The sequence below is a fragment of the Diospyros lotus genome, chromosome 12 (assembly GCF_014633365.1).
Source record: "Diospyros lotus cultivar Yz01 chromosome 12, ASM1463336v1, whole genome shotgun sequence".
NCBI classification, from domain to species: Eukaryota; Viridiplantae; Streptophyta; class Magnoliopsida; order Ericales; family Ebenaceae; genus Diospyros; species Diospyros lotus.
The window spans coordinates 5,500,301-5,511,088 of NC_068349.1; the positions used below are offsets into that span (position 1 = coordinate 5,500,301).

The window sequence follows — 10,788 nt, forward strand, 5'->3', positions numbered from 1 at the left end:
TTATAATGATTAGTAATGCGAGAACAAGACACTACATAATTAAACTATGTAAAAATATATAAGTTATAGTACTGTGGAAACAAAAATAATATAAAAATTTATTAAAAATAACAGAAAATCTAATTAATTTATATTTTTTATATTGTGATCATCAAAATTTTAAAATATCTTTTATTTCTCTCTGCCTTCTCCCTTTATATTTAAAATAAAAATTTAAATTGGATTCATGATTTATAGCTAAAGACAAAATCACACAAATATTTTATATATTTACTTGATTCATCTATTTGTGTATTTAATGCATACATATTCTATCATGTCAAACATGTAAAGTATAAATTGATTTAATGTGTCATGTGACATTAACCCTAGTCACATGGGGATAAGAATTTAAAAAACATGCCAACAACAAATGATGATCATCAATCTTGTGTTAGAGAGGGACTTACTAGTAACAAATGGGGATAAGAATTTAAAAAACATGGCTAAATGGTTATATATATTTATATATATATATATGCTACAAAAAATAGATTTCATCAATTTCTTGATTCAATCAATCTTCAATCTTGTGTTTGAGAGGGACTTACTACTAATGATGATCATCAGTTGTGTCAAAACTGACATGAATTCCCCATTTCTTCAAAACCACGTTTTCATAATTCCAAGAAATTTCTATTTCATCGCCTTCTTCCAAGTCCAACTTGTCTACATGAAAAGACCTATACTCAAAAATGATTGGATCTCTAATATCTGTGGTAGCAAGAGGCACATACACCTTAGATGCAATGGCGATATCAATAAAAACGTCTTTGGTTTTGTTGCGGAGTTTGTATCCCATTGACCAAGAACGACCCCGAACCTCAACCCTGTAGACAACATAAAAAATGCATCGAATAAAATGCTTATTTCCGACTCCAAGAGGTGGCACCTTGAGAGCATAATATGAATTTGTGGTCTCATGTTGCAACCAATCAGGAAACATTCCCTCTAAATAATGAATTGTAAATGAACCTACAACCTGCATATAAGCATAAATCATGTCGTCTTAGTACAATTCAAAATAGTACATTCCAAATTTTGATTCCTCACTGCTAAGGTGTATAAATTGCAAAATAATTATGATATAACGTATAGTGCGCGTATGAAAAAAATACATCAAAATAAATATTTGAAAGAACAAACTTCAATGACCGAATCTTGACTTTCAAGAAAACGCAAAAATAAGACTGTTTTGATAAGAAAACTTAAATAAGTTGTTGAAATTTGTATTGAAAAAACTTAATTACAAACTCTAAATTCTAGACATATTTATAGTGTTTGGCTAATCCAAATCTATCTAATTTTTGTAACTAAAATCTAATTAAAATAAAATCATCTAACTAAAATTCTAAAAAAAAAAAACCTAAATAAAAGTCAACTAGAATCTTAAAAGAAATAAATCTTAAGTAAAATTCAACTTGAATCCTAGTAAAAATAAAATCTTAATCAAACATGAAGTAGAATCCTAAATCAAGTAAAAATATGAAGTAAAATTCTAAATTAAATAGAATCTTAAAACATATGAAGTATTAAAATATTGTTCTGGCGCTACTGTTCCAGCGTGGTTGGGTTTGTAACACCCCGCTTTTCTCTTACCGAGCGTGTCACTATGTTGAGGCCCAAAATATACATAAATTATTTTTCTTTCTTTCTCAGTACATAACTTAAACCTTAAGTACCGAACTCCAAATAAAACCCCCAGCAAATTATTCACAATATACGGAAGCGATAATCGAAACCTGATATGGTACATAATCAATTCACTTTATTTATAACATAAGAATCCGTACCATAGATAATATCATATCCTCAATATTGAAATACATAAATACATGGAGATTCCATAATATTCTAACAAGGCTAATCATCAATAAAGAATCAGTTAAAACATATCCGAGTCAGCTTGCTGAATCCATCAGCCATGCCATCACGTGCCGTCATATCTCAACCCGCTTCTTGCCCTAACTGCAAGTCTCAACTGGAACGTTGAATGTTCTAGGGGCATAACCCATTAGAAGATGAAACTTCTAGTGAGGTCCAAAACATATACATATATATATATATATATGAATGCGTGATGCGATAACATGAACAACATTTTTGCTCTTTAATGTAACTTCTCAAGCCCACCAGCCCGGTTAGGAATCCTAGGCAAATCCCGAACCTCTACAGGATAAGCCTAACGCTATTCCTTCAATGCCCTAGGGGAATTACGGCTACACTCTGGGGGTGACATCTCATTCCCATGCACAAATATCAATATGACAATAATATTGTGCAATGCAAATATCATGACTTTCCATGCAATATGATAAATGAATATTGCATTCATAAATAGCATGCATATATAACAATCATATCATAAATATAAACTCTTGTGAGAATAACACTCACCAAATCATACTTAGGATAGGAAAACTCACATTTTAAGATAAACTTGCATTTTCTCGAAAAGCGTGCATCGCCTTGATATGCATGACCTGCCTCGATTCTCGTGCTAACTCTCAAAAGTTGCACCAATCACATCATCTCGATCACCTCAATCATAAAATAATATTTTATCACTAAATATCCTCAATATTCCATTTATTTCCTTTTTCCTTCATTTTCTTTCATTTTTCCTTTCCAAAAATTCCAATAAATACCTCGGGACTATTTTCTCAAATCTAATTTCACAAAAATTCATTATAGGCTATGAAATTCATGGGAAAAATACTGAACTTACCCAGATGTTGCATTTTTACGAAAAATGAGGCTCTTTGGTGCGAAAACCGAGATATCAAGAATCCCAAATCCCAATCTTTTTACACAAACCTCCATAAACATTTTTCTCTATTTTTCAACATTTTTTCCAGAATTTTTCCATGCTCCACTTGCCCGCACGCGCCAACACGCACTAGGGCGAGTGGCGGCGCGTGAGGAACAGCGCATGCCGGCCATCTTTTTTCGGCGACAACCGATTTCTCCACCATTCGAAAACCCTCTTTGAATTGATCTATTTGGAGTATCCAATGGCCTGAAAGAAGCTCGTTAAGGTCGTCAACCGGCCACTCGAACTCTCGGCCAAGGCGCCCGCCTCCAAACTCCGACGAGCTGGAAAACCTTCTCAAACCTTAACCAAAAAGGATGAAATTCTCCAGATTGAATCTATATCTCATGGGCTTCAAAAGCCCCTTAACATGGAACACCAATTCGTTCGAAATCAGCCTCGATTTGAAGCTTCAATTTGCTCTAAAATCGGCCATCATAGACCCCTATTTATAGGCATTTTCGAGCATCCAAATGCCTTTGGCCAAGCAACCCATTGCCTTAGGAGTTAACACCTACCTTGAATCGACCCTAACCGAGCCTTATCCGACCAAGAAAGCAATTTGCAGGCGCACGAAGAATCCAACCAACTTTCGACCACTTTTTCTTCAAAATCCGGCCACCACGATGGCTTTTGTCGGGCAAGCTCTTTACAAAAGATGCTCCCCCGACCAAGCCTCGTGCAACCCCGTGGCCAAAATCGGCCATGGCCGACCTATCAGATTTGCCCATGCTAGTTTTTTCTCATTTTTGCACTTTAGCCCCTTAAAGTTTGGGCTATCTCTTTTTGGCCCATTTTACTAAACCCCTTAACTTTCCTTAATTGCAATTAGAACCCTTAAGTCCTAAAACATCATTTTGACCTCCAAAGATTTCAAAACAACCTTGTTTCGGCCTCCCTCCAGCAATGTCCAAAAACTGCACTTAGGCCCGAATATTTGTTTTGTTCCTAAACCCATTCGTTTCTTCCTGAAACCTCGAAAGGGTTGTTCCTCATGAAATACCAAAGCCCCCTCAAACTTCCGTTGACTCCCCGGAAGTCGTCTATAACAATTCGGTATTGTAGCCTAATTGGCAACTGCATTTTTGTTGTACCGAAAACTGTTCCCGATCCAATTTCTTTCGGCACCATAAATCCTATCTCGGGGTGCTTGTTAATGCCACATCATTTTCCTTTGGCATCTCGGCTCCAGGGCACTCCCGGTAGTTGATTTGGTCAATTTTTTTGGGCTATTCAGATACCAATTTTCTCTGAAATCCCATTTCTCTAATAAATTGCATATTTTTAATTAACCCAAATTTCTCAGGTATTACAGGGTTGGACTTGGGCCGAGTCTTGATCAGTGACCACATCATTCACCTCCACTTGAGAAAAATTCATCCTCGAATTATGATTCGAGTATGACAACTCAACATCTGACAAATACAAAGAAAGATCAGCAACAATGAATGTTTTGGAAATACCCATTTGATTAGGCAAATCCAGAACATAAGCATTATCATTGATTTTCTTTGTAATCTTGCAATGACCAAATTTCTTTGTCTTGTGCTTATTTTTCTTTCTTGCTAGAATCCGTTACTTTTTCAAGAATATCATGACTTTATCTCAAAGCTCAAATACCATGTGCTTCCTATGCTTATTAACTATCGCCTTGTACTTCTTATTTATGCAACTTTTACTTGACATCTTCCTGAACCGCTTGAACTTTTCTGCTAAGGGAACATGAGCAAAGACATTCCTTCCTCTCTTAGGCCTATCTTCATTGGCATGGGTCCAACCATCACCATGTTTGTTGCCCTCGGCCTCCATTGTATTATTACTGTTAGATTGAGGACGTAGAACATTCTATCTTGAGCGTTTATCTAATCTGGTAGATGTACCGAAAGCAGTTACACTACTCGAATTAACCAGCCTAGGAGATCCAACACCCCTATCCACAAAGAGACGTATGTGACCATCTTGTTTTTGCAATCACAAAGGTGAATATGTTCCTATTGCCTTCGATTCAACTATGCCAAAACCTAAATAAACTATAAAAGAATATGCTTCCATGGCCTCCATCTCCTTTACAATCGCAAGCTGATTAGAAGAAACACCACTATCCTTGGATTGTGAAACAATTCCCGAGTCCTCAGGACTAAAAAATACCCTAGTATGAGTCAACAACCTTAGAGTTTCTATTATGTTAGCAACATAAACCAGACCTGAGTTTGCAAACGTTGAGGTTGCTAGGACAATATAATGTTCAAGATCAAGCTCTAAACTCACCGAAAAACCATTTTTTAGTTTATACACATCGTTTTCCCAATGGTTGTGTTGTTGCGCATTCCTCCTAACCTCTCTACCACTAGGGTTGGCTATCATACGACCAAGATCATTCTTATCGTTGCTATCATCCATCATTGGTCTTTTAGGATTAACGAGGACAAGATTAATTGCTGGTCTTCCCAATTTAATGTAGCCGACTTAATTCATGCCATTAGTTTGGTTCTGATTATCCTTAACTCGTTGTAAAATACCCAATTAGTTGCATATTCGCTTCAATTATTGCTACATTGTACGAGTTATTTCCCATTGTTCTTCTATTGCTTTCCAAACTGCAGGCAGCCCGCAATCACCGTCACGAGGCTAGTTGCTACTGTTGCTTTCAAGATTAGCCATCTGATTAGTTGATTAACCTCTCTGATACCACCTGACGCAGCGTATAACGCGTGTGTGAAAAAAAACACACCAAAATAAGCGCTTGAGAGAACAAACTTCAATGACCAAAACTTGACTTTCAAGAAAACGCAAAAATAAGACTGTTTTGCTAAAAAAACCCAAATATGTTGTTGATATTTGTATTCAGAAAATTTGATTACAAACTCTATATTCTATGCATATTTATAGTATTTGGCTAATCAAAATCCATCTAATATTTGTAACTAAAATCCAACTAGAATAAAATCATCTAACTAAAAACCTAAAAATAAAACTTAAGTAAAAGTTAACTAAAATCCTAATAGAAATAAATTCTAGGTAAAATTCAATTAGAATCCTAATAAAAATAAAATCCTAATCAAACATAAAGTAGAATCCTAAATCAAGTGGAAACATGAACTAGAATCCTAAATCAAGTAGAATCCTAAAACATATGAAGTATTAAAATATTATTTTGGTGCTACTGTTCCTGCGTGGTCAGGTCAGCCTTGACCGAGTCTTGATTAGTGACCGCATCAAATTAGCTCAAATTAGTATCATAATCATTGTTTAATAACATAAAAAAATAATGAATTATTTTGATATGTTTTGACTATATATATAGTAGTAGATATAAAAGAAAGAGCGTACCTTGTAGCTGAAAAAACTTGTTCCAATTTCGTGGGCAAAATGATTCATGTCCAATTTAGGACACATGTAACAAGACATGATTCTACTATTTGTGATTGATTCGAGTGATATTCTTCTTAATGATGGGTAACTGTTAACAGCGATGATCAAACATGGACCACCTGAAAGCTTTGGGAGTGATTGGAGTCTTTCACAATAAGACAAATCGAGTTTCTGTAAGTTAGTAAGGTCACTGATGCTCTCTGGCAGGCTACAAAATTTATTTCCTTGAAGATTCAATACTTCCAATCGGTTCAATCTCCCAAATTCACTAGGCAGATTTGACATATCGCAATATTCAATCCTTAAACGTTGCAATTTTGTAAGGTTGCATATACTCTTTGGCAAGCAACTAAACTTGGAACGGAGAATATTCAAATGGGTTAATGAGATCAAACTCCCAATTTCATCAGGTAATTGAGTCATAGAGCAATGTTCTATGCGCAATGACTTTAAGCACCTTAAGCCCTGTAAAAAGTTTAATGACAACCCAAGAGAACCTGTACTCTTTTTTGCCAATATTTGAAGTTCGTTTGGGGAGCCATAGATCGCTACTTGTTCAAGAGATTTCAAGTTTGCCATCTCCGACGGAAGCTTCCTAAGGCTTTTGCAACAATTGACGTGTAGAACACGCAATTTGTGTAAATGTCCAATAGACTTATCCACCTCTTGCAATCTTATACAATTGGTAAGAAACAATATCTCAATATTGGGGATCCAAGAGAAATTAGGAGTTGTGGTTAAGTTATGACAACAACGGAATTCAAGAAATTTTAATTTACATAAAACCTGTTGAAAACAACAATAAAATATCAGTTCTCATATGATATGGCATACACATGGTGGATGTGCATCTAAGTGATTTATATCAATGTTTAAAAAAAAAAGAAATATATAAGAAATAAAAGTTTTCACCTTAGTTACTCTCCAATCTTGTTTTATACCCATCTCTGACAGAAGCTTCGGAAGGCTCTCGCAACCATTGACGTTTAGATAACGTAATTTGTCGAGATGTCCAATACACTTATCGACCTGTTGCAATCTTACACAATTTCTAAGAACCAATTCCTCAAGATTGGGGAGCCCAGAGAAATTAGGAGTAAGCTTCTTAAGCCTCCAGCAATCCTCGAGGTCTAGAACACGTAATTTGTCGAGATGTCCAATAGACTTATCCACCTCTTGCAAACTTACGCAAAAGCTAAGAAACAATTCCTCAAGGTTGGGGAGCCGAGAGAAATTAGTAGTAAACTTCTTAAGCCTCCTACAATGCTTGAGGTTTAGAACACGTAATTTGTCAAGATGTCCAATAGACTTATCCACCTCTTGCAATCTCATGCAACTTCTAAGATACAACTCCTCAATATTGGGGAGCCCATGAAAATTAGGAGTTGTGGTTAAATTATAACAATAACTGAGGTCAAGAAATTTTAGTTTACTTAAAACCTGTTGAAAACAATAAAAGATCAATTCTCATATGATATGATATACACATGATGAATTTGCATCCAAGTGATGTATATCAGTGCATGAAAAATTGAAATACAAAAGAAATAAAGATTTTCACCTTAGGTCCCATCCAAAGTCGTTTTATGTTGCTATAACTTAGGTCGAGAGCAACCAAATTCTCTAAGTATAACTGCAATGGCAAAACTCTGAGACCAAAGTGATGCCAACGTAGCCATACTAAATTTCTGGACAAATGCTTGTAGCCAGTACTAAGTCGAACATGATCAAGATGAAGCACCCTCAGTCTTGTCATCTTTTGAAATGCTTTTGCTTTCACTTTAATATCTTTTCCATTGTGCAACAGGATAAGGCCCTCAACTGCTTCAGTTCCCTACCACACATCACATACCAAAGGAAAAAATTAATTACATTGGTGGAAAAAAATAGGACTGAGAATGTGCATATGCATATGCATTTTGACATTCATGCAACAATTACACATCAAAAGCTATATTAACAACAACAAAAAAAATGGTAGATTTTTGTCCTAATTTCCTTTGTTTGCCATCTCCTTGTTTTCTCTATTTTTCTTGTTGAGCAAAAAATAAAAAAAGAAAACATCAAATGTTAATGAGAAGTTAGCAAGTGTGGATCTCACCTCACAATTTTTCAGCACGTTAAGGGCATCCTTGTAATCCCATAATCTACTGCGTTTTCCTGGATAGTCAACATTCTCTTGTCGAACTATCTCCCTACCCATCTGCTTGAGAATATCATGCATTACAATTAGAGGTCCTACACATTTTAGGAGACATAGATTCTCCAAGCGCCGAAATCCAATTTCTGGAAATATCTCGTAGTCTTGCAATACTTGAATGGTAAAGTTTTTACTCTCACGAAAAAAAAAGCATGCTATTTCTAGGAACAATTTTTCCTCTTTTTCATCTAGTGAATCAAAACTAATCCTTAGTTTTCCTTGAACGTCATCATGAGGAATCTTTTTCATTTTTGCAATTGCACTTCTCCATTCAGATTGATCGTTGTTGCCATTCAAAAAGCAACCCCAAATTTCAAGAACTAATGGAATACCCCTGGCATAATCCACCACTGTATTTGAAAGCTCCATAAAGCCCTCTGGGGGATTATGTTGGTTGAAGGCATGCAAACTAAAGAGTTGAAGAGATTCATCCTTATTCAACAGCTCAAGCTCATACATGCTAAGCACCGATTGAAGCGAGTACAAGGATGAAATATTTCTAGTAGTTACAATAATTCTACTCCCACGACAGAGGACCCTTGGATCGATGGCTAGTGCATCCATCTGTTCCACACGATCTACATCATCAAGAACTATGAGCACTTTTCTTCCGTAGAAAGCTCTGCGTTTTAGCAATTCAACCCCCTCATGAAAGCTTCCCATTTTATAATTTTCATTCTTTGAGATATCAGATAGAATTTGTTTTTGCAAAGCAAGCAAATTCCCCTTTGATTGCTCCCATGTTTCTCTAACATTGGCGACAAAGCTGCAACCTTCAAACCCGCTACGAATACAATTATATGCAGCTTTGGCAATTGTTGTCTTACCTAGTCCGCCAACTCCCCATATTGCAACAATGCGAACATCATCAGATGACTCCAAGCACAACTCCTTAAGTACCTTTTGTAAACGAGGCTCTATTCCAACTGGATGCTTTGTAACTTTTAATGGTATGCGCAAACTTAATTTTCCTTGAACCTCTTCAACAATATCCTCAACCAAGCTTGCTTCATCCCTATTAATTCGCCCAAAAGGATTGAATTAAAAAAAAAATTATAATTCTGCAAACATTTCGATAATCAAAATTAAGTGATTATCGAAAAAAAAAAAAAAGTATACTTATCACTGTTGGAGACGAAACCAGCCAAACTGGCAACTTCAGTCAGAGTTGCTCTCCAATTCTCCATCTTAGGAACTTCTTCTTCGTGTTTGGCCAAGGTTTCTGCAATACTCCCTTTTAATTTTCGTATATCAGATGGCTCTATATCAACAAAGATGGGAATAACAATATGATGTAAGTTCTTGCTATACTCCATAATCTTCTCAAGTTCGGCCAGACACCATTTTGATGCAAAGTAGTTCTTTGAGAACACAACAATAGACATTGATGAATTCTCAATTGCTTCGAATAGTCCTGCCTCAATATCCTTTCCTCTATCCAAGTTTTTGTCATCTTTAAATGTGCGAAAGCCGTTTCGCTTCAAAGCAGCTTGTAAATGACTAATAATGTTCTTGCGGCTATCAAGGCCTCTGAAACTCAAGAAGACATCGTATTTCCGCTGTAGTGGTAAGATGGGAGATGAGGATGAAGCAGCCATGGACAAGCCTAAACATGAATAAAATGAAGATGATGAACACAAAACCAAACATATATACACATAAAATGAAGTTCAAAACACAATTCAGTAGGAAGAGGAACAACAAAACACTGCATTAATTAGTTATAGTACTCTAATTTGGTAAGATTATTATAACGCATCATCCATCAATCATAATGATTTAATAATCTGCATATATATGTTCCACAATATTTAAGAAAATAAATAAAACTAAAACAAACTTGTATAATTTAGTTTGGTCTGATTGCAGTCGCTGAGTCTTTGAAGGCAGCCAGAGAGTGGTGAGGACTGAAGAGGATGATAAATGGAAGGGGCAAATCCCAATCCCAATTCCGAGCAATTTTAAATCACGCCATGGTGTCGAATTATTGTGAGGTGGGGCCAGCTTTTAATGTCCTTTCAAAAACTGCGAAGCTCCGTGGAGGTTGCCTTTCAACAACTGCGAAGCTCCGTGGATTAAACTTTTGGCTTGGAGTGGATTGGAAACATGAATGGAGGAGGGATATATTTGTAGACCAAGTCTTATTCTTGTTAAAATAATATTATTGTTTGTCGAATTAAAAAAGAACCCATCTATATATATAGTGAAAGAGAAAGAGATTAGCTCTCCTTGTTCCGTTTTTTGGCTAGCCTTAGTTTATTCTTACAAAAGATTAGATTAAAGATGAGGTTATAGACAAATAAATAAGTTTTCTATTTTGTATTTTAAAGACATAAGATAAAAATTAAAAAATATGCGCAAGACT

General features: G+C 35.6%; 1 protein-coding gene across 1 annotated transcript; it reads right to left on the reverse strand.

The window, feature by feature from the left end:
• Positions 1-325: 325 nt before the first annotated feature.
• On the reverse strand, positions 326-10,382 carry LOC127814158 (disease resistance protein RPV1-like). The gene is made up of 7 exons (XM_052355449.1): positions 10,264-10,382; positions 9,543-10,029; positions 8,325-9,438; positions 7,785-8,057; positions 7,136-7,663; positions 6,182-7,009; positions 326-1,021 (listed from the first exon to the last, which is right to left on the reverse strand). Exons 2-7 carry the CDS (start codon positions 10,019-10,021, stop codon positions 593-595), a joined length of 3,651 nt encoding a protein of 1,216 aa, XP_052211409.1. The 5' UTR covers positions 10,022-10,029; positions 10,264-10,382; the 3' UTR covers positions 326-592.
• Between the last annotated feature and the right edge of the window lie 406 nt (positions 10,383-10,788).

Bases quoted from the DNA above. Each gene is read 5' to 3' on its own strand.
- LOC127814158 (XM_052355449.1), bottom strand. From the start codon at position 10,021: ATGGCTGCTTCATCCTCATCTCCCATCTTACCACTACAGCGGAAATAC. The intron at 9,439-9,542 runs GTATACTTTTTT...GCGAATTAATAG, and splicing joins TTCGTCTCCAACAGTGATAA to GGATGAAGCAAGCTTGGTTG. The intron at 7,664-7,784 runs GTGAAAATCTTT...TGTTTTCAACAG, and splicing joins GACTTTGGATGGGACCTAAG to GTTTTAAGTAAACTAAAATT.